The 22,879-nt window shown below is 47.3% G+C and overlaps 1 protein-coding gene across 1 annotated transcript in view; it reads right to left on the bottom strand.

Moving 5' to 3' along the window:
* Positions 1–22,879, bottom strand: part of TEX14 (testis expressed 14, intercellular bridge forming factor) — a 116,288-nt gene that overhangs the window by 77,909 nt on the left and 15,500 nt on the right. The window contains exon 3 of the mRNA XM_069613932.1: positions 20,931–21,081. Within this exon, the coding sequence (XP_069470033.1) occupies positions 20,931–21,081 (151 nt within the window). The remainder of the gene's footprint in view (positions 1–20,930; positions 21,082–22,879) is intronic.

Below are 22,879 nucleotides of genomic sequence, written 5' to 3'. Positions count from 1 at the left end.
GAACCTTGGTGCTAATTACAGTACTGCAATTTGTGGTACCGTAATTAGCTCCTTCCCCATTCCCATTGAGCCCTATGGGGGCAAAAATGGGAATGGGGAAGTGCCTTGGTGAATGGGGAATTACCGCCCTCGCTCACCTTGGAGTAGGGCGATAATTCCGCCATCAACCAAGGCATACACGGTAAAATACCGGCGGCAACCATGGCGCTAATAGCGCCATGGTTACCGCATACCGTGTAATGAGGCCCCATATGTGTCTACTGTCCCAGATTTAAGGACCATGCCTTATTGCTCTGACCATCTTCATCAAGTTGAATGATATCCAGCTAGCACCTCCTTCTACTTTAGTACACACTGGTCTCAGTAAATTAGGAACCAATCCTGGAAATATTTTCTGCTCTCTGTGCAGTGCTTCCTCTGTATGCAAAAAGGTGCGAGGTCTGTATTAGTTCCTTTTCACTGCTCGACAAGTGGACCCCTACGCTTGCTGGGCGTTGGAGTTTCCCGAGTCCAGTTCTACTTCTTCACTCTTGTCAGTTGCTCCGACTGTTCTCGTGGGTGGTTTCACCAGACATTCTCAGAGAAAGTGTCCTGCTTTGCCACAATACAAGCAGAGCTGTTGCTGTCTTCTTTTTTCTCTTTCCGCCTTGGTGAGAGGACTCTGCAAGCCCCCGATCTGCATTGGTTCCGACCGTTCATGCGGCTTTGCCTGATTCTCACGGGGTCGCACATAGACCGACCGCCCTTCAGCTCTGGCTCTATCCATTTTCCGATTCTGCAATCTATGATCGAGTTGAACTGTTAGGTCAATATATTCAGCGCACCCCTCTGGGGGATTTACTACTTGGGCTAGAATGTCCTTAAACTCCCCTCGTAATCCACGGTGAAAGAGCGTGGTTCTTTTTCCCTCTGGCCAATTTGTTTGCACTATAAGACGGTTGAAGGAGGCGATGTAGGTTAACAAATCTTGGTTACCCTGCCGGAGTGACAATAATTTGTGGTCCAGAGCCTGACCTTGGGCATGCCGTGCAAATACTTTCTCCATTTCACGCTGAAAACCCCCAAAGACCCGAAGCAAGGGGTCATCTTGAATTACCAAGGGTATAGACCAGTCTGTCGCACTTCCTCCCAAATATGAAAGTACAGATGCCACCGTAGATTGATTGTTGGGGAAGGCCCCAGGTCTGCACAGGAAATGAAGGCGGCATTGATTCATGAATACTAAGTACTTATTTGGATCACCAGTGAAGCGTTCGGGCTGAGCTAAGGAAACCGCCCCTGGAAGAACCACCTCTACGGGCATTGGCGTTGACTGTGATGGTGGAATAGGGTGGGCCAGCCCCGGTAATGGTAATGGGACTTGACCAGCCTGTGCTTGGAGCATCTGCTTTGCTAAATCGTCTGTGCGTTCTCGATTCACAATGAGGTCCCTCCTTAAGGCATTGATTTCCTGTCTTGAGGCATGAACTTCAGCCCATAACTCTCCCAGTAACTTGGCCAACCAGTCCGTTTCTGAAGTTTCCATAACGCCCAGGCAGAAATTCGTAGGAGGCTTTGTGTTCTGTTACTCCCACCTGGTCTCTGCGGAGGCATTGGGGCGCGGTCGCAGCCCTCCCAGGGATGAAAATCCTCTTGTCTGTTCCTCCCTCTGCGTCTGTGTGGGGAACTGCGGTGATGAGCAGTGCGGTTCCTGCGTGAATATAAGGGAGGGCCATATGAGTATGTAGCCTGTGGTCCCTGACCCCTTCTCCAGACCTCTTCTCCCTGGATGTGGCTTCCCTGGGGTTGCACTACTCTTGAGGCTCACCTGCTGAATGATGATGATGAGCTCTCCGTCCTGCTGCTTCTGGCAGGGGCGCTTGTTGAAGGGAACTGAGTTCCTTCACTGGTCCCTTGTCATGGAAGTCCAGGCCAGCTGCGACTGGTCCACTTCTCTTGTAGGTAAGTGTTTCCCTTGTTTCCACTTGCCCGCTTGTCTTCGCACTGTTGTAATTGCATTTGTAAAGTTTGTTCTCGGCCCTTTATAGGTAATGGCCCTCATTACGACCTTGGCGGAGGACCATGGTGCAATTTGCACCATGGTCCATGGCGCTAAGCTGCCAACTCCGCCAAGGTGGTTGGCGGACTTACCGCCCCATGCCGACCTTGGCGGGGCGGTAAGTCCCCAATCCCCATTTTACCCTTCCCCATTCCCATTCTTGCCCCATAGGGCATAATGGGGATGGGGAAGGCGTTAATTACGCCACCGTAAATTACGGTGGCGTAATTAACAACAAGTCCCGTAGCGCCATGGATTTTTCCGCCTGCAAAAAGCAGGCGTAAAAATCATCCATGGCGCTACGGGAACTCGTAGTCTGGCGGAGAGGTACGCCATGCACTACGCCGGCGTAAAACCCTCTCCGCCAGGGTCCTAATGAGGGCCAATGTCTCTTTTCTCTGCTCTCTCTCCCCTTGCAGGTGGTGTAGCAGTGCTGGCGGTAGCTGCGGTAGAAGAAGCAGAGCCGGCGCTACGGAGGAGCGGGGCTGAGATGGTCCAACAGCTGGTAAGTAGCCTTTAATGGTGCCTTAGGGTGCGCATTGGGTTTTAAATGCGTTGCAACCCTGGGTTGGGTGTTTTGGGGAGTTCTAACCTTGTCTTGTCTTCTTTTCTCGTTTCAGGACTTCGGCTTCGTGGGACAGAGAGCGCAGGTGCTGCAGCGTCGATTCGGGATCTGCCAAGAAGATGGAGCGCTGCTGTGAGATGCGAGACAGGGTCCAGGTAAGGATGCTGTTGTTGCAGGATCACGAGGTAAGTAGCTGGTCCAGGCGCCGGTGAGCGTCACGTTGCACAGAGATGCAAAGTAACGCAAAGCATTTGCTTGAGGGATCGGTGGGTTTATATAGTCTTGTTCCTGGTTATGCCCAGTAGCTCTGGCCTGCCTGCTGCCACGCCCTGCCACACCCAATGAGTCAGCACCTGAAGACCAGGCCTAGGGAGCCACGCCCGAAGAGTCAGCACATGGGGATGTTCTCCGGAATAAAGGCTTTCAGCACCTGGAAAGTTCTTGTAAAATATAAGCACTCTAGCACTGAAGTAAAATAAAAGCACTCCTGCACTGAAATAAACTGTGCACTGAAGTAAAATAAAAGCACTCCTGCACTGAAATAAAGTGTTCCTGCTCACATCTCTATATGAGCCTGGCGCCAAAGGTGCCAGGACTGAGTCCAGCCAGGGCCCCTGTGTTTATGAGTCCCAAAGGGACATAAGTGAGTCAAGTGACCCATTGCCCCCATCACTAGATGGTTTGGTTTTTGTGTTCTGGGGCCCGTGGTCATGACAGCGCCCTGCTGATGAAATGCCCCGTATCTGCTATGATCACCGCAACCTTGTTCGCAGTGGATAATATCATCTCTGCTTTCGTATCCCAGATAAGGCCCAGGAATGTCAAGGACTGTGTAGGCTGGAGCTGCAACTTCTTGAGGTTGATAGAGAGCCCTAGTTCATAGAGTGTATGCATTAGTCTGGCTGTTGTATTCTCGACTTCCGCTGGCGATTCCACGTGAACCAGACAGTCGTTGCGGTATGGATATACATGGTGGCCCTCTGACCAGAGTAGTGCCGCCATCGCATTCATGAGTCTTGTAAACACCCATGGGAGTGAGTTGAGGCCAAATGGGAGGACTCTGTATTGGAAGTGCAAGCCCATGACACGAAACCATAGGAAGGACCGATGGAGCTGCCAAATCGGGACGTGTTGATATGCATCCTTCAGATCCAGGGAACATGTCCAGTCTCCCCCACACATGGAATCCACTATCAATGCTGGCGTAATCATCTTGAATTTTTGAAAGGGTAGGTAAAGGTTTAAGAAGTACAGATCTAGGACAACCCGCACGCCTGCCTGGTTCTCCTGTATTGCAAAGATATGAGAGTAAAACCCCAGGCCACTCTGCGAGGGGGGACTTCCTCTATGGCCTTGCTTGCTACCAGAGAGAGATGGCGTCCCAATATGTGGGAGGCGGAGGGGAAATGGGGGGGCTTGTGGTATAGTCTTGAGTCCGCCAGGACTGAAAGTGAAGGGCAAGCCTGCCCCCCCATTGGAGAGCTGTGGCTCTTGATGACCCCATCACTGCTGCTTTCCCTCTGAAGCTGGTGCCTAGAAGGGGGACTGGAAGAAGCCCTTGTGAAATGTGTGCTGCTGTTTGTGCCGATGTTGGCTGGGGGATCTGTTGGGCTTTCTAGTGCGGCAGTCCTGGAAGCTTCTGCAACCACCAAAGGTACATCCTCTGTCAGATCGCGCCTGTCCCTGTGCAAAGCTCTTAGAAGCTGGCCTTTCCAGTATAGCCAGTGATTTGGCTGTTTGAGAGCTCGTCTTTTTCTTGTCCAACTCTTCATTGGTGGAAGAGTGGAAAAGGTCCCCTCCTTCAAATCGGAGGTCGAAAATACGGTCCTGCACGTCCGGATTAAACCTAGTGGCCTTGAGCCGCAAAGTCCACCTCCTGTCCGTAGCCACACAGATGGCCCTGCGTGCTGTATCGATATGACCCACGGATGACTCCATTGTGTCTTGCACCACTATTTTGACTTCTGCAAGCTTGAACCAAGCCTGTGTGTGAATCAGAAGGTCCAGGAGGAATTCGGCTATCTCTCTTCACCATTTATGATGTACAGCTTCTAGCATGGCATCTTCATTGGTTTCCAGCAAGTGGAGAGTGGCATTGGAATATACCTTTTCCATAGGCCTATAGGACCTTCTCCTCCTTGCCTAAAAGGGCTGAAGTGGAAGATGAAGTGGAAGTCTGAGGTTTGGCGTACATTGACCCTGCCACAATGACTGATGAGTGCGGCTATGGGTGCACCGACAGGAGGAGAGAGTCGTCTTCTGCCTGCTTGTATTTTTGCGTCAAGTTGCTTGTTGTTTGGCTGCGTGGAATGGGATTTTGTCCAGCCCTTCTTCGCCAGGGCCTCCACATCTTTTTGCAGCAGTATACCCAACCTGGTGGACGAGCGGATGGTCAGTACCTCTGCTAGGACCCCCTCCTCAGCTGCTCCTTTTGCGGTTGAGGAATTCCCAGGTACTCCGCCACTCCGGCTAACCTGTCATGGAAAGCCTTTCCAGAGGAGGAGGTGTCTTGTTCCTCCTCATCACCTGTGTCATCCGCTGTGTCTTGCAGGTCCCCAGAATTTGCTGGTGGTGTATTTGGGAGGGCAGCTGGAGGGGGGGGGGGTTTGGACTATGTCGGTAGGTTGCGCCGGGGCCTCCGTGGGTTGAGACAATGCCACCACTGTACTCGGGGTTGGTGACAGCATCGGAAACAGTGGCTGGACTGGTGGAGCTGGAACCGGCTGCTGAGGGAGCATAGGTGGGATCATGTCCTGAATGATTCCCTTGAGAATATTACCCAATTGTGGAGATTTCATGAGCATGAGGAACTTTTCAAAAAAACGTTCGTCACACTCTGGTGAGCCACGCTCCTATACCAGCACGGCCGTCTGGATGGGTGTGCATGGCCGAGTTCTCCCTTCGCTGTGTCTGGTATGGGAGTAGACCGCTTCTGTGTTGCACACTTCCTCCAATGGGGTTGGGTAGGAAGTGCACCATGTGATCTGCTATGTGGACATGGGAGACCACTTTACCCTGGGAGTGAAGTCCGGCCTTTGGGGTTCTCTGGAAACGCGCGCCTCTGAACGTGCCGCCATTTTGATTGGCTATGCCACCATTTTAGCGTGTACCACCTCACGTATGGCTCGTGGATCTGTGGGTGAACTGTCTTTGACCTCCGCCTGTTTGCCTGATTGTGTAGGCTTGGGTCTGCCCTACACCTCAGGTGTAGACCTGGTAGGCTGTTCGCCCACGGACATGGTAACGATAGTGCTTTTATCACTGCGTTTAGATCCTCCTCAGGCCTAAGCCTGGTATCAGAGCAAAGCCCCTCGAGATCTGGCCCGGTAAGAGCCACGTGGCCCCTTAGGTAAGAGACTGGGAGAGTCCATGGACCCCTCAGATGCTAGACCTGTAGCTATCTGAGCCCTGCTGCCCTTGCCGGTAACAGAGGCTACTAAGCCACTCCTGTTAGGTTGCTACCCAGGGAATGAGTTGCCTTTGCGGGGTGCATTTGAGAACAATATACTTACCTTCTTAGTCTCCTTACGTACACTTTTATGTGGTCCGGAGGAGATCCGTTGAAGAGCTCTCTCAACCTAGCCAGCCGGTTCTTCAGAGACCGGGAAGTAAGAGCATGGCACAGTGTGCAACCTTCCCAGCCGTGGTCTTCACCTAAGCACAGGAGGCAGAGCGCATGCGGGTCTGACATAGGGAAAGAACCGTCACAGACCGGGCACTGCTGAATCCCGTCGCGGCCCGACATGCGCCAGGGAGGGGTGAGGCACCGGAGGACGGTGTACAACACAATCTAAAAAGTGAAATAAAAATAAAATTGTAGGGACAGCTGTCCGTGGGGAAGACTTGACACGCGTGGAATTACAAACCACAAAACGGCCTCAACCACCACATTCGTGAGGTAGGTCAGCTCCCGTCACAGCGGAAAAGAGGACTGAGGTGTGGCGCTGGTGGGCGGATTCCAGGGAGCGCATGCACCCGGGGCTGCACCCCCACGCTACTACATTTAAAGGGAAAAGACAGTTTGTTCTGGTGAAAAAGGTTCTCATCCCTAGAAAGGGATCCCCATACAGTATGGGGGAAAGGGAATGGGACGTAGGAGTCAGTAACAGACATATGAAACCTGCAATCCGCACAGAGTTTGAACCCCAAAGACCTAGTCGGATTCAGCATAGCAATTAATTTGAGACGTAGCAACAAATTTAGCAATGAATAAAGCTAAGAGCAGTGTTCCTACTAGCGGGCAGAGTGTGTGGAAAAAATTAACGGAGGTTACATATATTGGCCCGACATCATGCAGCTTTTGGGTTCAGGTGAGTGTCCTACTCCCAGCTCTGTGCTCTGTGTGCCGATATTCTACAGTCTTAGCCTTTCACTTACATCTTGCCGCTCTGCAGTGTGTTTTGGAGGTTATTTAGCCATGAATTGCTTGATTTAACTTGACTTGCCGTGCTTTTACATTTTGCCTCTCAGAGGCGTGTTGTGATTTTCATCTGTGCTCATATCATGTGCATCAGCATCTCATTAACATCACGTTTAGGAGGTCATTTTGGCAATAATAGCTGGTTTTCACTTGAGAGGCCTTGCTTTAACATTTTGCCGCTCAGAGTTGTATTTGTGCTCATATCGTGTGCATCAGCCTCTCATTACCATCGTTTTTAGGGGGTCATTTTCGCAATAATAGCTATTTTTCACTTGACTGGCCTTTTTTTAACATGTTGCCGCTCAGAGGCGTGTTCAGAGTTGTATTTGTGCACATATTGTGTGCATCAGCCTTTGATGAACCTCGTGTTTTGGAGCTTGTTTTGCCGACTATAGCTTGATTCAACCTGATTTGTCTTTGCATCCTGCTGCTCAGGGGTGTTGTTTTGCGCCCACCACGAGCCACCCCTTCCCTGAGCTCTTTCTCTACTCCCGCCTCCCACCCCGTAACCCTGATTGAGCCTGGTGCCTCTCTGAAATCCAGCCTGCAGGTCAGACCCACACCCATTGCAGCCCCCTCAGCTAGGGTCCCCTAGGAAAAGGGCAGTTCCTACAGAAGCAGCTCCAGATCGTGTCTGCCAGTGTCAGCGGGGGAGGCATGCAGCCGTCAACTAGCGCCAATTGACAAAGCAAGTGTGGTGCGGACAGTAGGGAGAGCAATCAATGCACCCCTCAAAACTGACCCACTTCTCTTATTACTCTTATATTACTCTCTTACCTCACCACCCATAAGCCTGCAATCCAATGCATACACCCACATTCATAAGACAACCACACTCCGCACATCGATCCAATGTGTTAGCTCCCCACATCAAGGCGAAATGTGTTGCTTAGTCATTTCTCACATCCTGGCCAATTGTGTTGCTTAGCCATTTCTCACATCTTGGCCAATTGTATTGCTTAGCCATTTCTCACATCTAGGCGAATTGCGTTGCTTAGCCATTTCTCACATCCAGGCAAACTGTGTTGCTTAGCCGTTTTTCACATCTTGGCGAACTGTGTTGCTTAGCCGTTTCTCACATCTTGGCGAACTGTGTTGCTTAGCCATTTCTCACATCTTGGCGAACTGTGTTGCTTAGTGTTTGCTTAGTGGCAGAGTCAGACACCATTTCTTTCACTGAAGCACAAATAGCAGAATTGATTGAAGGCCGGTCGTTTTTTGAAAATCTACAACTGCCAGTTCAGGACAATAATACTTCAGGTGATGCAGTTCTCAGACTCAAAAAGAACAATTCCGTACTGAGATGCATGGTCATGTGCTGAAGGAATACCTTAAGTCCAGCATCATTCCGCAAGGTTTACAGGTTAAGATCATCCCTTGTTTATTTTTGGATGATATGGAATATAAAGTGGCTTTTAGTCAAGTGGCGACTAAGTGCAGTCGCGACTTATTAGTCTTCACTATCACCACTGCTCAAAGAGTTAGGGCCTTATTACGACCCAGGCGGTAAGTTACCGCCTGGGTCGTACCCTTACCACCATGGTGTAAACTACGTTTACACCATGGTGGATGGCGGATTTACCGCCCCATTCCAAAGTGAGTGGGGCGGTAAATCCCCATTTCCCATTTTACCCTTCCCCATTCCCATTTTTGCCCCATAGGGCATAATGGCAGTGGGGAAGGCGCTAATTACGCCACCGTAAATTACGGTGGCGTAATTAGCACCATGGTCCCTTAGCGCCATGGATTTTAACGCCTGCAAAAAGCAGGCGTTAAACTCACCATGGCGCAAAGGGACCTCGGAATCATGCGTTAAGGGTCGGCGCCGTTTACGGCACCGTTAACCCCTTAACGCCTGATTCGTAATGATGCCCTTAGTCAAAAAATTATGGAAACTGTACTTGAACAAGAAAAGGCATTTTTGGCCAATACTCTCATTAGTGAAGCCAAACAAAAACTTGAACAAATAGAAAAATCATTCTTGGAGTTTAAAAATACAACTTTTGAAAAAAAGAAAAATAAACTCAAAAAGGACAATTCTATGTTCAAAAAAGAGATTGTCTACCCTTATTTGGCGGAAGATTTTAATCCTCAAACTTTTTGGAAACAACAGGGCAACCAGCCCGGAGGGGCTGGTAGGAGGCGGGGTGTCACTTTCTCTGATACCTCCTCAAATAGTTCAGGTAATGAAGATCCCACCAATTCGAATTCAGGGACTCACCCTTTTCGAGGAAGGGGCGGCACCAGAGGCCGCAGGAATTTTCAGCAGAGCAGAGGCCCATACAGACAGCCTCATATGCAATTGCAGAATGCCCCCCCGCAGGGCACCGGGATTTTCAAACCCGCAATCGGTCCTACAGGTGGTGAATGAGTTATTACCCATCTTTAATCTATCATCTCGCACCCTCTCTGAACCAGAATTAGCCATATTAAAACAAGGCCTCTCGTTTGTTCCTACACAAACGCCCAGTGCGATGCATCTCACTAGTGAAATCCAACAGTTCCTGAGGAAAATTAGACTGAAAGTGTTTTTCGCTGACAAAGAGAATACCTGTGAAAATAACATCTCGGGCTTGGCCAAACCCTCATCTTTCACACCCAATTCAGCTGATCTTCCACCTGAAGTTTTAATTTTTGAAACCATTGTGCTGAAGGAGTTAGACAAATGTTTGACACATCCCAGAAGCAATTTAAGACCTAATTTAGAACTTGCAGAATTTCATGCAATTGACTCTCTAGCTCAAGATCCCACTATAGTGATTAAAGCCGCCGATAAAGGCGGGGGGATAGTGGTCTGGGATGCAGAACTGTACGATCAAGAAGTCCTCAGACTTCTTAGCATACCAGGTCACTATCAAAAAATCACTGGCGACCCTTCCTCATCCATAAAAAAGAAGATTCTCACGTTGAGCGAAAGTGGTCTTCGTGAAGGATTCTTGTCTTCCAAGGAACATGAGTTCATCAATTTTTCTGAAGAGAGAATTCCGCTCTTTTACATTATTCTGAAAGTACACAAGGACATTCTGAAACCTCCAGGTCGTCCCATTGTTTCTGGTTGTTGTTCTATTTTAGAACCTTTGTCTAAATATATAGACACTTTTATCAAACCACTTGCTATGGCCACTCCCACGTTTCTTTTGGACTTCAGGGATGTCATTAATCTGGTTGAAGCACGTCCTTTCGATTCCTCCTACACAAATTCTGGTCTCTTTGGATATTGAGGCGCTTTATACTACCATCCCTCAAGATAAAGCTGTTTCTAGTCTACGCATTATGCTAGACAGACGGCCTCTCCCTCATGCTGTCCCTACTGAATTCCTTATTAATTGTGTTGAATTGGTGCTGTCCAACAGTTTTTTCAAGTTTAAGGATGCTTACTTCTTGCAAACTAAGGGCACGGCGATGGGCTGCACTTTTGCCCCAAATCTGGCCATCATTTTTATGTTCTTGTTTGAAGAAAATCATGTGCTCAATGTCACCAACCCCTTTGTCAAACATATTAAGTTGTACCGTCGCTACATAGACGACATCCTAATGCTTTGGGAGGGTGACTATGCTACATTGAACAGATTTATGGTTTGGCTTAATCAGGTTGATCCCAACCTCAAATTCACTTTTGAATTTTCCACCTCTAGGATTGCCTTTCTTGATTTATCCATCTTTGTTGATGAAGGGTTTCTACAAACAGAATTATATAGAAAATCTACAGAACGCAATACAACTTTGCAATTCAAGAGTCAACACCTAAAAAGCTTACTACGGAATTTGTCGTATGGTATGTTTTTACGGTTACGGCGTAATTGTACTAACATTTCCCATTTTAACAAACATGCAGATGTACTACAAGCCAGATTGTTACTTCGGGGGTACCCCAAAAAGTTAATCAAACACTCCAGAAAAAGAGTGTGGTACACCAACCGGGATGCTCTACTCAGTGCGCGTCCCAAAAACAAAGAAAGAGAACAAATTGTTTGTGTCTCTACATTCTGCAAATTCAGTGAGTCCATCAAGGGGATTATTCTTAAGAATTGGAGAATTCTGAATTCCGCTGAAATTAACTTGCACAAACCTCTTTTTGCTTTCAAAAAGGGTAAGAGTCTGGCACAGAAGCTCACAAGAGCCAACAGGTTACCATTACAACGCAATGTGGTCAGGGATGTTAACCTTCAACCTGTGGTAGGTCATTACCCTTGTACCACTTGTATGGCCTGCAGATTTTCCAAAAAGATTACACACTTTGAGAATGAAGGCAGAAGATGGGATTTGCCTACGTTTACCACTTGCAAAAGCAAGAATGTTGTGTATGCCATTCAGTGCCCGTGTAACTTGTTTTATATAGGTAAGACTTCCAGGGAGATACATGTGTGCATCAATGAACATCGCTCCAAGATCAGGATGCGTTGTCTCACTGCCCCTTTGGTCTCTCACTTTTTTGAGATGGGGCATGATGTAGACTCATTAAGATGGTTTTGCATCGAAAAAATCGGAGCAAGTGGACATGTGCAAACTACCAACAAACTGGCCTACAAAGAACAAATGTGGATTTTTAACTTAGGTACCCTCCACAAAGGTCTGAACTCCATGGAAACATGGGAGTTCAGTAGCAGATAGACAGTTTCCTTGTATAGGTGTCTTACGTTGCACAAAGTCTCTACCTTAGTTCCATGCCACCTCTATTAGTCATATAGTTTCCATTATTATATGCCTAGAGTTAATTTAGCCCATCTGCTGCAGTTTATGCCAGTCCAGGAGTCCTACATTTAATTCTATTGTTGGGTCATACTAGGCATTATGTCTCCCCCATGCATCCTTGAGCCCTGCACTTGGACGAATTGTATTTACATTTCGGTCTCTATGTTCATGAGGTCACTTTCAATTATCCTTGCATACTCCATTTGCAATGCGAGTACTTACCTTTGGTTTACAGTGGGACATGGCGGTTTTTTGCCAATTACTTTTGTACTACTTGACTTTGCAATCAGGTCACCCTCGATTTTTGCTGCACCATGGCGGCATTGAGCACATGGCCTCTCTTTTTCTGGGGAGGTTGGACCTGCATGCTAATCCCGTTTGTCTACTCATGATACGGCACTTTGTTTGTTTTTTCCAACATGGGCCTGCCTTGAGACTCTCACGCACACGTAACACGTTATTACGTGCTCATTGGGGCCACGTGATGTGCCTCCACCCACGTGATTCACGTCCATAGCAGAGACGTATTTAGTGGGCTGCCGGCTTATGGACTATGCAGCATGAACACTGCGTTCTGTGGCTGGGCTGTTTTCATTAACTCCAGCCGCCCACGCCACTCCTGATGCAAGTCCCAAGTAAGTACGTGTGCATTTTAAACTGCTGTTTTAGTTTTGCACATTCTTTGCCCTCGGACGTAGTTTTGCGTTCGCATGTATACATAGTTTCAGCTGCAGCTGAGCTGTACGAAGATTTCTGTTCCACCCAACCAGCAGTATCATAGGCCCTCCTTGTTCATGTACCTAAGCCCGTTTTCTTTCCTGCTTGATTTGTGCCAGCAGCCAGCTAATTTCAACTTTCTAACCAGTTTCAGCTTCAGGCGCACTGCATTTTAGCAGTGTGATTGTTAGCCCTAGCCCTTATGTGGCACCGCGCCCCATCAGGCCGGCACACAGCTACTTGACATCACGCTTTAATTAGTTTGTAACAGGGCCCATTGCCTCTGGTGGCAGGAGTGTTCCTGCAGCTCTTACTTTTTAATTGTGCATGGCTTCATTGGGATGTCCTTAGCCCTACTTCGACGAATGTGGTCTAGGCTAACATCATTCTTTGCTTGACAGTACATCAGGCGCACTTCCGCTGACACGACTTTCTTCGCTGCATTACCATCCAGGAGGCCACCGCATCATATTTATTATTGGAGGGGGCCACCAAGAGCAGCGCCATGTTAATTACAGGTAACAATTGGCCGCTTTCATGTGGTTCTGTTGGTTAATGTAGTTATCCTTCTGGACTTATGTGTGCTCCAATTATTTTCCCACTCTTGACTAGTCACAGTTCCATTGGCGGTATGACTCCAGCATACGACCCTTCTTTTCCATCCTGCATGCTAATGGCTACTCGTACAAGGTTTGTTTAACCCATCATATTTAAGCATGCTTCTTCTTTTGTCATTCATTTAGTCATGGCATTTTCTGCTGTTTGAGGGCTTTTTTGGTGGTCTTTGACTGTGCTATCTTGACCTTCTGGCCTATATGGTGCTCCCAATTTCTGTTATTATTTTTTACACTCTCGGGGCCGGTTTCCTCGCCTCCGGCTTTTCAAATAAAACTCTGCCACTGTGGTCATTCTTATTTAGGTATACTTCCCCAGCACAAATGTTAAGGTTTATTGGTCTGTAACAGGTGGCACATGGTGGCTATATACAATCTATTGTTGAGTTTAGTTTATGAGATGGGACACTGCCGCATATTTATGCAGTAATGCTCTTCTCTTGCAGCCTCTCGCCTTGTATCTCCTGATGAAGACGTTGTCCATTACACACTCTACGTCGAAACCGGTTGAGCTTACTCTTTAGGGATGTGATCTACATAACATTCTTCTTCTCAGATCCACCCTTGTGATAGATTGTTTTTAATGAGTTCTATTGCTGTTTGTTAAATACATTTTAAACATTAAAATAATTAAAAGGGATGTGATGAATGTTTGTCCCACTCCCAACTGGCAAGCAATGTTAATCAATTCAGTCAATTTTAGCCATTGTTGGTTGGTTGAATGTCACTATGTATGATGTATGGTTTGGATGCTGCACTATGAATGTCTGTTGAGATGGATTAATTTTTGCCAAGTATTTTGTTCACCTATGCTGTCGTGTTATGTGATTAATTGATGTTTATCAAAGTAATATGTCATTAATTGACTTTTTTGAATTCTTTGTATCATGGTAAATAAAAACATTTTGATACTTTTGTAAGCAACACAGTTTTGCTCTCTAGACATTTCTTCAGTTTCTCGCAAACTGTGTTGCTTAGCCATTTCTCACTTTTGGGTGAACTAATACTAACACTCGACCCTCCTCATGCACCTCTCACATACTGCACTAAAGACAAACAAATCTCCTCTGCAAAGCAAACTGCATATACTTCACAACACCACAACCAAAAGACATAGCACACACATCCCTGCACAACACCACATGGTGGCTGCCTCCGAATCTCGGACCCAGACTCAGTGAACGGCGCATCTGAACTGAAGCTGCCAACAGTACATCAAAGCCTGCTTGCTCTTTTCCCGCTCCTCCCACTAACCTTACCCTCTCCTTCCTCAATTATTTTTTCATAGAACCGCCAGAGCACTGACAGGCCACGCAAATGGCACCTGTACACGGTATAAAAACCTTTATCATTAACATGTCTTGTGCAGGTGGTGAAGAGGTGTCGGGCAGAGCCAACACAGAGCTATGCTGTGCCTGCTGGCGGCAGAAAACTTTCTGAAAAGCAGCTGGTGCTGGGAGATATATATAGATGAGGGATCCATGGAAGGAAGGAGTATCAAAACTGGCACCCACCAGCAGGTTAATAGTCCTTGACCTGCAGCTACTAAAGATGCCAAATGACATGAAATGAAAGTGCCTGTTCTCCAATACGTGCCCATTAAGTTTGAGTAGCTTTGCTGGAATTCTCCTGCAACATTTCACCATACTAGATGCAGCTCCTTCAGACAGGGCCAATGTGTCTTAAACCCTAACTTCAGCGCTCCATCTCCAGTGTCTCCCAGCTAGTTGTATTGCTTGAGGAATCATCTGTAGCTGCCTCACGGTGACACTGGGCCTTCACAAATATCAGGAACTATGCTTCTGCAATCTCTGACATTAAACTGAGCCAAACATCCAGCAGCTCTGGATGGAAAACCACCAAAACATTAACCTATCATAAATTATCCAAGAGTTTAACAATCCTTTCGCAGACCATTCCAGAAGTGCCCAAGTATGCATGAGAGTTCTTCTGGGGGCTCCTAAGTGTGTGTAAGCATGTGGGAATGTGTGTGTCCGTGCATAGTGCACAATGGGAGTGGTGCCAGAATAGAGCCTGAGCTTCGATCTCCAATCAATTATCTTTCATAACAGCAAAAGTCATGAAACTATCAAAGGTGTTGTGCAGCTGATTCTGATCAACAAAGCTGAAGCAGGAGGTGGAACAGTTCGCATGGGAACATATGTCACAGTAAGAAGCAAGAAAAAAGAAGGGAGCTTATAGAAGGAAGAGGTGAACTGAAAATTGCCTAAACCCCCAAATTATGCATCCAACTCAGGCATCTGCAACAGGGTCACTAAAGGCAAGAGTGTATTCCCTGGAACAAAAAGTGTGTTGTCAGTCAAACTGATTAACTATGGTGCTTTGATTGAGTGTTGTAAAAAGAGTGGTCTCGCATGGTGTGCATGTTTCTGTGCCCATCTCCCCAACTTTATTGGGCAGAACATGACATCCTGTCACTGAGGTAAGGTTAAAGTAGAATGCTGTGATATTTGCATGTTCCTGTCTGAAATCACCTGTAAAGGAGACTCATCCTGCAGCGAAGGCCCATGCTGCACCAATTCCATGTTGCTCAGTGATGTATTATGTGGGGTTTTAAAAAGTGGGCCAAATATTCCAACCAGTTATCCACCAAGAAGGAAAGTGACTGAGACTCTGATAACCTTGGTCCCCATAGAAGTCATTAACAAAGTGTTCAAGATCTGATCAACCAATTACTTTCCAGGGGATTGCAGTACCTAGAGACGAAAACTGCCCTAGCAGAGTCCACTGTGACTCATGGAATTAACCCCTTGTTGCTTCTTCTCTTTTGAACTTTATCTGAGTTTGAGGATTTCAGTACATGTTCAAATGCACACTCTCAAGAGAGGCACCAGAGGCATATACCTGAGCTTCTGCCAACTACTATGTTAATGGTCTTATACAACTTTTTAAGTCTGTCTGTCTTGTGATGCTTGCAACAATGATCAGCAGAGGTGTTCTGCCGCATGAGCCTATCACTGGACTACATGGACTGAGCACTATTAGGTTAAGATAGCCCTGCAGCTGCTGTTAGGCAACAGAGTCTCACTGACAGGCAATGAAGGAAACTTGCAGAGTGCTCAGCATTTTTAGGTCGCATATGCACCTCTGAGGAATCCCACAACTCCAGTATTAAACCATGTGGGTACTTCAGGGAATACAATGCGAACATGATTTAACAACATGGCCACCAATCACATAGCAACAAGTAACCAAATCACTGAGGATATGAAAAAAGAGACTTATTGACGATAACTACATTGTGTCCTCACAATAGGGTCTACAAAAGTGTAAAAAGGGTTGTGGTCAAAGTGGTTCAGGTAAGTCTTGAGAGACTTCTCTTTATGACAAGTATTCATGATGGATGGAGTCCCCATTGGTGTCATTCATGTTGCCATTTGTGATGCCATTGCTGATGTCATCTGTGACATCTAGGTGCTCATGGGCTGATTAACAGGGAGACTCTTGAGTTAAGGTTATTGTTACTTCCTAGACCTGCCACGTTAAATCTTTTTTTTTAGATCAATTGTTTCACCTAATTGTCTCTTGACTAAAGTTGTTTCCCTGATTCTCAGGGGTTCTGTTATTCTATTTCTTACAACAGCTCTGGTAGTAAATAACCAATGTCCACTGTCCAATGGCCAGTGGCCTGTTTGCACCAATTAAGATAAAAGACTGTGGCCAAGTGGACCACTGGTAAAGCACCATGGCCACTGGTCCTTCGGCCACTGCTAGTATGCCCCTAAGTATTATATAACCATGGCCTACTGGTCAGGGCCTTTGGCCATGGGTTCTGCCACTGTGTACCAATTAGACTGAAAGGCCCTGGCTATGGCCTTCGCCCAATTCTATTTTGGGAGTGGTGGGGGAGAGGACAGACTTTCTCAAGTCCAAATTTCAGACAGCTACATCAAAATGAGGCAAAGGTTATTCAAATAAGAATGTTCGAACATGTCAATGGTTCACTTGTTTCACCTTCAATATTGGGTGGCAACCTCCACCCTATCAAGGATCTGAATCCAACAGTCATTTTGTCACACGCATTTTTCAATGTAATTGGCACTGATGCACATTTATTTGCACTTTCATTATGTTTTTGTTTTAGGGTTTTTAGAGTGGGCATTAGGCCTTGCAAGGTATTTTCTCATTTAGCTATGTATTTAGGCATTCAGTACAGTGCTGAATATAGAATGATCCAGAGCAGAGCATCAGGGAAGTGGGAGAAAGTAGAGGGAGCAAAACAGTCACAGCAAGCCCAAAGGCTTTGGTCACAAAGGTCTGTTTATCCAATGGTAGTTAAGTGCATTCACGGACCAGTTCCCTGTGAGGAGCTGAAAGATATCTAGTGGCCACCATGGGGGGCAGTGTGAATAACCAGGAGCTCAGCGAAAAAGCGTGATGTGCTCCTATGATGGTGCCACCCTGGGAGGGAGAGGCTCTACCTACATCGAATAAGATCTATCATTTCTCTAGGGGTTTCTCTGAAGAAGGGTTTTCATTCCAGGCGTCGAGTTGTGTAAGAGTAAGTGTAAAACTCTGGTAAAGGTAAAGATGTTGGAATGAGGCTGGGAATAGTGCTCAACTGAGTGCATCCTGACCGGTCCTGCAGAGCTGTTTATGACCTGTCCTGGAGCAGATCAGCTACATCTGCAGCTTAGCTCACTAAGAAATAACAAAAAAGTAGAAAACAACAAATGCAGTTGTAGGCCTTGGAGCCTGGTCATCCGGCAACTTACAAGATCTGCAAGATCCCCAGCACCCACTGCAGAGCCTATCCGTGTTCACTAACTTCTCCTCATTCAGACAAAGCACCCCCAGTGTGATGACAGCATCCTTGCAGGACACATGCAATGACAATCTGTGTCTCCAAATACCAAGCTTATTGGGAAGCCTCTGTCACTTCGGCTCTCATTGTATTTTTAATCATAAAAAAGCACAGAAGCCATCCTATCAAGATATCCGTGATTTTTCTTAAGTCGCGCTGCTGTTAACAACAACTCATTTGGCTTTAGCAACTGCGACTCTCACCCAAAGAAAGTAAAAAAGAGAAGAGACACGAACACAAAGAGATACAGCAGAGAAGGAGATTACAGAGAGAGAAAGATAGAGCGGGCGAGAGAAAGAGATTGATAGATCACCATTTGATGATGAGTTAGGCAACTATGAATATATTTTAGTTAGCATTTTTCACCTTACTACAGCTTGTTATTTGAATGCCTTGAATTTATAAAGTCAGCAGGTGATTTGGGGAGAGACTGGCTATGACGCTTGTGTGGGCTTATTGAATACGGGTACTTACTAATAAGTCCCCTTTCCTCCATACTGCATGGGTGTCCCTTCCTAGGGATGGGAGACAGAACCTTTTTCACCAGAAAAAACCTTCTTCACCTTTAAATTTAGAGGCGCGCAGGGGTGCGGCCCTGGGAGCATGTGCTAACATGACTCCGCCCACCGGCGCCACACCTCAGTCCCCATTGACGCGTCGAAAATATTTAACATTGCCTAATGACACCAGTATTATTAGGGGGAGGATGGTGGGACGTATGGAGGAAAGGGGATTAACGATACAGTGAGTAACTTATAATTACTCTTACCTCCCGTCCCCTTTCATCCATACTGCATGGACGATTACAGCTGAGTGTAGACCAAGGGTGGAGAGGAGACCCTCCATAAGCAAATAGTTTTCTTAGAACCGCGTGTTCGAAAGCCACGTCTGATCTAGAGCCAGCATCTAAACAGTAATTCTTGCAGAAAGCCGAACGGGTGGCCGCCCTGCTTATGACCTGCCGCAGGACCTGCAGTTGCAATGCAATGGCCGTGGCCTTGGCTCTGAAAGCATGGACGTGCATGTTAGCTGGAAGTGGCATGTGCTGCCCCCCATAGCCCTCCTTGATGGGCAAAACCATCCACCGTGCTATCGAGGCCTTGGATGCCTGATAGTCGGACCTTGACTCGCCAAAGGTGACAAACAGTGCGTCCAACTTTCGGAAGCCTTTGGTCCTGTCCAAGTAGAATTTCATAGCGCGTCTGACATCCAACAAGTGCAGAACCCTCTGAGCCTTCTCCTTAGGTTCGGCAAAGAACGTAGGGAGGACTATTTCCTTGTTTAGATGGAAAGCAGAGGGTACCTTTGGTAGGAACGCTGGGTGTGTCCGAAAGACTACCTTGTCCTTGTGGAAAGTAGTATAGGGCTCTGACGCCACCAGAGCCTGGATCTCGCTGACTCTGTGAGGCGAAGTGAGTCTGACTAGCAGTGGTGTCTTAATGGTGACCAGCCTGATGTCCGCGGACACCATTGGCTAGAACGGCTAGTGCGCCAAGGCGCCCAACACTACATTGAGGTCCCACACAGGGTGTGTTCTTTTGATGGGCGGGTAAAGTCTGGCAAGGCCCATCAAATGCCTCTTGACTATCGGGTTGGAAGAGGAAATGACTTCATCCTCTGAGTATCTGTATGCTCCTATGGCTGCCAAATACGTGCGCCATGTGTCCACCTGCACGCCTGAGTGTGTAAGGTGCTCCGAGAAGGAGAGCACATCGTCCAACCTGTACGTAAGGGGTCGATCTCCTTAGAGTCTGCCCAGTGACAGAACCTAGTCCACTTACTCTTGTACTGGCTCCTGGCAGCCTTGCTCCTTGCACCCTGAATGATCTCTAGGTTAGTCTGAGATGCCTTAGCATTATCTGCTTAGTAACCACGCTGCGAGGGATAATTTCTGTGGCGCGGGGTGGATGACCCTGCCCCCCTGTTGCGCCAGAAGAAGTTACTTGGCTCGTCGGCATGTGGAGGGGTGGCCTATCAGACAGGCTGACCAGCTCCAAAAACCATGGTCTCGCCAGCAACCATGGAGATAACAGAATGATGCTGAGGTGACAGGATTTGTTTATTTTGCAGATCACCTTGTGGACCAGTGGTGTGGAGGGAAGTCATATGCTGTCATGCCATTCCACTGAATCTGAAATGCGTCGCCCACGGAGCCAGGGCCCTGCCCCTGCCAGGAAGCGAACTGTTGGCACTTCTTGTTGTCCCAGGCAGCAAAAAGATCCATCCAAGGGAGGCAGCAACTGCTGAAGATCTGCAACACCAGGTCATTTAATTGCCACTCATAATTGTCCGCTCCCAGTCGGCTGAGCCTGTCCGCCTCCAAGTTGGACTTCCCCAGAAGGTGGACGGCCGTGAGGTAGATGTTGTTTGTTCTCCAGGGCCCACTCCCACATGCTGACGGCTAGTCTGCACAGTTGAGGGGACCTGGTACCCCCCTGCTTGTTGACATAGTACATGCTGGAAGAGTTGTCCGTCTGGATGAGGACCACCTTGCCCCCAATGACCGAAAGGAAAGCTCTGAGCGCTAGCCAGATGGCCTTCAGTTCCAGCCAGTTGTTATGAGACTCCTGCTCCTGACGGGTCCAGACTCCATGGATGCTGTGACTTTCCAGGGTGGCTCCCCCGCCCTCGAGAGAATTGGTGAAGTCTAAGTGAAAAAACTAAAGCTTGAGCTACATTCAGAAGTCAGCAAGAGGGATCATTGTTTCCAACACTTCTGTACGAGCGTGATAGAAATAAAATATCAATTGTCTGAGTTGGTTTTGGGAGAGTTTGTTACATTTGGATACGGGATGTCAAAGGTGAATCATAGGGATTTGGACTATGTGACTAAGTTTAAGGGCACTCCATTCACTGACAGTTCAGAAACCCAGTATAGAGACGTGGGGTTTTTAGAGGTAGCGAGAAGGAAATCAGTACCGGCTAGCCCACAAATGGTTAACATAATGCACCATCCTCACATTTGTTCTTGTTACGATTGATAAGCAAATGTTAATAGCACTTTGAAGTCAGATTTCCAGAAGTAAAGACTTTCAATGAACAAGAAAAAGGTACTGTACCAATTTCACGTGTCTTTTCCATTGGTGGATCCTGCAGTTCCCTCTTGTTCTCCGATCTGGGCGCTATGCAAACATTTATATCTGGATTTATATTGTGTCGGTGTACATTAAAAGTTTCAGTCAGACCAGTTCTTCGGGATTCCATCATGTCCTGTAAATCAAGCCATATTATTTAAACAATTTTCTACAGTACTTTGAAAAAGCACATTGCATTATTGAATAAAAAATGCATACATTCAAAAATAAAAAAATATACGTCCATGGAACCATAAAACCACAGGCATGAAAACTCCACAGGAGGCGGGAACTGTGGCCACAAGGAGACCAGAGTACTGTCATGCATGGGAAAAGGATAGCACAACATTGGGCCTAATTACACGGAAGGCGGTAAGGGTTAACTGTCACCGGTAAGGGTACCGGTGACCGTTAACCCTTACCGCCTTACTACGAGGTCCCTTTGCGGGACCCGACCTTAAGGGCTGGTGTAGACCAGCCGTTAAAGTTGGGACCCGCAAAGGGACCTTGGTGCTAATTACGGTACCGCAATTTGCGGTACCGTAATTAGCTCCTCCCCCATTCCCATTATGCCCTATGGGGCAAAAATGGGGAAGGGCCATGGAGAAAGGGGGAATTATCGCTCCGCCAACCTTAGAATGGGGTGGTAATTCCCCTTTCCTCCATGGTGGTGCCGGTATGGTACCGGCGGCAACCATGGTGCTAATAGCACCATGGTTTACCGCCTACCGTGTAATGAGGCCCATTGTATTTTCTAGCACATAGGGCTTGGATTTCGGTCTACAATGTTCACAAGAGCAAAGTGTCAGTAAAGGTAAGTGGCCCTCATTACGAGTTCGGCGGTAACCATGCCGCTATTGGCGGCATGGCTGCCGCCGAAATCGCGTCGGGGTCCGGGTCCTCGGAATGAGGATTTACCGGGCCATTCCGAGTTCGGAAGGCCCGGTAATTCCTCCCTCCAAGGACCCGGACACGGTCCTTCCCCATTCCCATTTCAGCCCTTATAGGGCTGAATGGGAATGGGAGAGGGAGCAAACAACGGGCCATTACGAGATGGCCCGTTGTTTGCTCCCTCTTCCCCTCGTGGGACCCGGTAAGCACGCCTGGTTTTCCCAGGCGTGCTTACCGTGTCCCGTGAGGGGAACTCGTAATGTGGAGGTACGGAGTGAGCGGCGCCGGCACCTTTTACGGCGCCCTTCACTCCGTACTACCAGGGTCGTAATGAGGCCCAGTGTCCATTGCGACATCGCAGAGTGTGGAAGGCAGTCCTACGTTTAACCATAGTAGTCAGTGTTATGTCTATGTTAGCTCAGGAAAAAAAAGGAGTAGGAATGGAAGGAGGGCACTAACAAAACCAGGATTGATGGACATTTTAAGGAATCACCTGCATGTTTGTACATAAACATGACCAATGTAGTTATTTCTGATCAAACTCTTTTTGGAGCGTCTACCTGCATGGGGGTTTATAGTGAAAAGGTCGAATTTGAAAAGGTCGAATGACAAAATCTCGAACAAAAAAATCTCGAAAAAAAGTCGAATTTTTTTTTAATATGTTTTTTATTCGAAATGGGGGGGTTCCCCCCCAACCCCCCTTTTTTTTTTGTTTTACCCTTTTTTTTTTATCCCCGGACCCCAAAATAAATATATAATTAAAAAAAAGGAATTCGACTTTTTTTTTCAACCTTATTTTTTCGAGATTTTTGTCTTTCGACCTTTTGTATTCGAGATTTTGACTGACCACCCCCCAGCATATCTGCTATTTGGTAACCCTCACTAGATTTGTGGGTGTGAGGTCTTTTTAAACCTAACTAACTACTGTCTTAATACACGTCATCATTTTGGGGACACTGGTAAGTTCTTAAGGCTATGAGTGCAGGGGCACTTTGCACCCACATTAGTGCACTGCAGCTCTACGATCCCCTTTAAAGAGAGCA

The sequence above is a fragment of the Ambystoma mexicanum genome, chromosome 9, assembly GCF_040938575.1.
Source record: "Ambystoma mexicanum isolate Mex_15411 chromosome 9, UKY_AmexF1_1, whole genome shotgun sequence".
NCBI lineage: Eukaryota > Metazoa > Chordata > Amphibia > Caudata > Ambystomatidae > Ambystoma > Ambystoma mexicanum.
Note: the sequence above shows the minus strand (reverse complement) of the source record. Positions and strands in the feature narration are given on the sequence as shown.